The sequence below is a fragment of the Helianthus annuus genome, chromosome 14 (assembly GCF_002127325.2).
Source record: "Helianthus annuus cultivar XRQ/B chromosome 14, HanXRQr2.0-SUNRISE, whole genome shotgun sequence".
NCBI lineage: Eukaryota > Viridiplantae > Streptophyta > Magnoliopsida > Asterales > Asteraceae > Helianthus > Helianthus annuus.
In genome coordinates, this window is record NC_035446.2 from 82,357,683 (window position 1) to 82,362,232 (window position 4,550).

Below are 4,550 nucleotides of genomic sequence, written 5' to 3' on the forward strand. Positions count from 1 at the left end.
GCGAGGAGCGAGCTTTTCCTTCTTACCAAAACGAACTATTCCCTTCCAGGGAGATACCTTGAGTAGAACTCGGTCACCACCAGCAAATTCCAGAGGCTTGCGCCTTTTATCAGCATAGCTCTTTTGTCTACTCCTAGCCTTGATCAAGTTATCACGGATCTAAAGAATCTTATATGTTGTCTCTTGAATAATCTCAGGGCCAGTGAACTGCTATTCCCCAACCTCATGCGAGCTGAGAGGAGATCGGCATTTTCGTCCATACAAAGCTTCGAAAGGAGCCATCTGAATACTGGAATGATAGCTATTGTTGTACGAGAATTCTATCAATGGTAAATGTACATCACAGTTACCACCAAAGTCAATGACACAAGAACGGAGCATGTCCTTTAGGGTTTGAATAGTATGCTCGGTTTGTCCATCCGTCTGAGGATGAAAGGTCGTGCTAAGATTCAAGTGCGAACCCATAGCGGACTGAAATGTTTGCCAAAGACGAGAAGTCAAACGCCCATCACGGTCCGAGATTATGTCCAGAGGGATGCCATGACGGCATATAATCTCATCGGTATAGATCCTAGCAAGTTTCTCCAATTTATAATCTTCACGAATAGGAAGAAAATGGGCTGATTTAGTTAAACGGCCGATGATCACCCAAATACTGTCATGACCGGCAGGTGTACGGGGTAACTTAGTAATAAAGTCCATAGCGAGACTATTCCACTTCCAAATTGGGATTTTAGGCTGCTCTAAAAGTCCAGAGGGACGCTGATGTTCAGCCTTCACCTTCAAACATGTAAGGCATTTAGAAACATACACAGCAATGTCCCTTTTCATACCAGGCCACCAGTACGTCGTACGCAAATCATGGTACATCTTATCGGCGCCTGGATGGATAGAGTAACGAGATTTATGAGCCTCATTCATAATGAGCTCACGCAGATTATCGCGATCTGGCACCCAGATGCGATTTAGATAGTACTGTCAGATTTAGTCTCGAGTTGATTAACGTTAGCGCCAAGAACTTCAACAGATAGACTTCCTTCATTAGCTGACGAATACTGAGCTTCGCGAATACAAACATGAAGATCGCTAGATATACGAATAGACTTAACATGAGTCTTATGACTAAGAGCGTCGGCCACTACGTTCGCCTTGCCAGGATGATAGCGTACTTCGCTGTCGTAGTCGTTAAGTAATTCCACCCAACGCCTTTGTCGCATGTTCAATTCTTTTTGGTCAAAGATATATTGAAGACTCCTATGGTCAGTGAAAAACACGCACTTTGTACCATACAGGTAGTGTCGTCAGATCTTTAACGCAAAAATAACCGCACCAAGCTCCAGATCGTGAGTAGTGTAGTTTTTCTCATGCACTTTGAGTTGACGAGAGGCGTATGCAATGACCTTGTCCCGCTGCATGAGCACACAGCCCAAACCATGGTTCGAGGCATCACAATACACCACGAAATCGTCATTTCCATCAGGTAGGGTTAAAACGGGAGCATTACACAAAATGTTCTTAAGAGTTTGAAAGGAATCCTCTTGTTCGGGACCCCAAACAAAAGGTTTCTCCTTTTTGGGTTAGAGTAGTAAGAGGAACAGCGATTTTAAAAAAATCCGCGATGAATTGGCGGTAATAACCCGCCAATCCTAGAAAAGAACGAATCTCGGACACGGATTTAGGCGTACACCAATTCTTCACTGCCTCGATCTTAGAAGGGTAAACATGAATACCCTGACTACTAACAACGTGACCAAGAAATTGCACTTCATCAATCCAAAACTCACATTTAGAAAATTTAGCATACAGGCGTTCACTACGTAGAAGTTCAAGCATAAGATGTAGATGGCGAGCATGATCGGCTTTAGACTTAGAATAAATAAGAATATCATCAATGAAGACTATAAAAAACGATCAAGATAGGGTTTACAAACACGGTTTATAAGGTCCATGAACACTGCAGGTGCGTTGGTCAACCCAAAAGGCATGAATACGAACTTGTAGTGCCCGTATCGAGTACGAAACGCCGTTTTAAGGATATCATCTTCTAGGACGCGTAGTTGATGATATCCAGATCGAAGGTCAATCTTAGAGAAACAGGACGCGCCTTGTAGTTGGTCAAACAAATCATCAATGCGAGGTAGGGGTAACGATTCTTCACGGTAAGCTTATTAAGTTCATGGTAGTCGATACACATACGGAACGAACCATCCTTTTTCTTGACAAATAATACCGGAGCACCCCACGGAGAGGTACTTGGACGAATAAAACCCTTATCGAGTAATTCCTGTAGTTGGCTGGATAACTCTTGCATCTCGGAAGGTGCAAGACGATAGGGAGCCCTTGCGACAGGAGTCGCACCAGGTACGAGATCAATACGAAAGTCAATGGATCTAGGAGGAGGAAGACCAGGTAGATCCTCAGGGAAGACATCAGGGAAATCACACACAACCAGAACATCGCTTATGTTCTTCCCCTTGCCCTTTTGTTCCACCACGTGGGTCAAGAAGGCAGGGTTCTGTTTACGTAAACTTCTGTTCGCTTGTGTGCATGACATCAACCTTAGTCCTTTCGAAGGTCGGTCTCCATAGACGTTCAAAGTATCACCAGAAGGAAGAGGAGGATGAACAAGCTTATCATGGCAAACAATCTCGGCATGGTTCTTACGCAACCAATCCATACCAATAATGACAACAAAACTACCCAACTGCATTGGTATGAGATCAATAGAGAACACGTGATCATTAAGAGTCAAGGGACAATCACGTACGATAGAATTAACAAGGATCGACTTACCATTGGCGACCACAACAGAGAACGACTCAGGTAACTTGGAGCGTGTACAGTTAATCAAAGACTCGAATTCCACGGACACAAAGCTTTTATCGGCACCAGTATCAAATAGGATCGAAGCATAAAGATTATTAACGAGAAACCTACCATTCACCACATCATTGTTGTTGCGAGCCTGATTAGCATTGAGATTGAATGCTCGTCCATGAGCGGCCGCTTGTTGTTCTTGGTTCAGCTGGGGGCAACGGTTACGAAGATGCGTAGTATCTCCACACTGGAAGCATGCACGAACAGCATTGACCGGCTTAGGGTTCTGTAGGGGAGCTAGAGGTGCTGGTAAGGCTGCCTGAGCTGGGGCTTGCTGAGCTTGCTGGGCTTGGTTAGCTTGACAACAATAAGGAGTCGTGTGACCATACCGGTTACAGTTGGTGCACAGACGACATGCAGAAGCCGTAGGATGATGGAAGTTGCAAGTTGTACACTTGGGGTAAGACCCGGTGTATTGCTTCTTCGCTTCAGGAGCAGCAGGGTTAGCAGCAGCAGGAGTAGGAGCAGGTTTTGCAGCAGGGTTAGCAGCGGGGACAATAACATTACATCCCGAACCCTGAGATTTCCTCTTCTTGTTCTTGCTGTCACTTGGCTGCTGAGTAGCTTGGTTAGCAGACTTAGAAGTAGCAGGAGTAGGAAACTGCTTATCACGCACACGATTTTTGTTCAAACTTGATGCCAGACGGTAAACTTCTTCAATAGTTCCAAGCTAGGTTGCCTCGATAGAATCACGCATAGCAGGAGGTAGACCGTTGATGTACTTGGTTATCATCCGCTTAGGAGTTGAAACCAAATGGGGAACAATAAGACTCAATTGCTTGAATCTGGTAGTATAAGCTAAGCTATCATCACCAACTTGCTTCAAATACCAGAATTCTTCTTCGAGCTTGAGTTGCTCATGGGGAGAGCAGAATTCGAGCATCATCAATTCTCGCACCTCAGCCCATGGAAGAGCATAGGCTTCTTCATTAGTACGAATGTTTCTCTCATTCGTCCACCATTCCAACGCTCTGCCTTGAAACATTCCCGTTGCACTCCTAGTTTTCAAATGCTCTGGGCATTCACTGTTGATGAAAGTAACCTCAATGTTGTCGAACCACTCAAGCATTGCAGTCACCCCATCACTGCCTGTGAAAGGCTTAGGGTTGCACGAGACAAAATGTTTGTAGTTAAACTTTGCAGACGTCGACTTTTCCGTCTTGGAGTCGACAGAGGATGGAGAGGTGTTTGATCCCTGGAGCTCAGAGATGATGTTTGGCACGACTCGAGCGACCTGGTCGGCCATAAATGACATCATCTTTTTCTGAGACTTCTCCCTAGATTTCGTGAGAGTGTCGGATAGCTTTCGAGAAGACATCCTAATGATCCAACAAGAGGATCGTATCAGTCTAGATTAATAGAGGAAATCATAGATTAACACATGATAGACTAAAGACTCAAGATTAACACAAGGTTCTCATAGATAGCGCAAAACATGTGACCTTCGCATGGCGCGTTGTACGGAACTTGGCAACAAGTCAGAAACGCTTATATATAGGAAGTACCAGCGGCGTATCCACCACGTTTCGGACACATCGCTTCTACCCCGTACTCAGCGTCATGTTACGTGTCATAATTACCAACTAATATACTCAACATTATCACAATACACACGTAGACTAATCCGATAGATTTCAATAGACTTAACACCACAACTCACGACCTTCACATGG

At 44.6% G+C, this 4,550-nt stretch overlaps 1 protein-coding gene across 1 annotated transcript; it reads right to left on the reverse strand.

The window, feature by feature from the left end:
• Nucleotides 1-965: 965 nt before the first annotated feature.
• LOC110906856 lies at nt 966-4,195 on the reverse strand. The gene is made up of 3 exons (XM_022151926.1): nt 3,557-4,195; nt 2,559-3,478; nt 966-1,086 (listed from the first exon to the last, which is right to left on the reverse strand). The coding sequence occupies exons 1-3, from the start codon at nt 4,193-4,195 to the stop codon at nt 966-968; spliced, it is 1,680 nt and encodes a 559-aa protein (XP_022007618.1).
• Nucleotides 4,196-4,550: the final 355 nt, after the last annotated feature.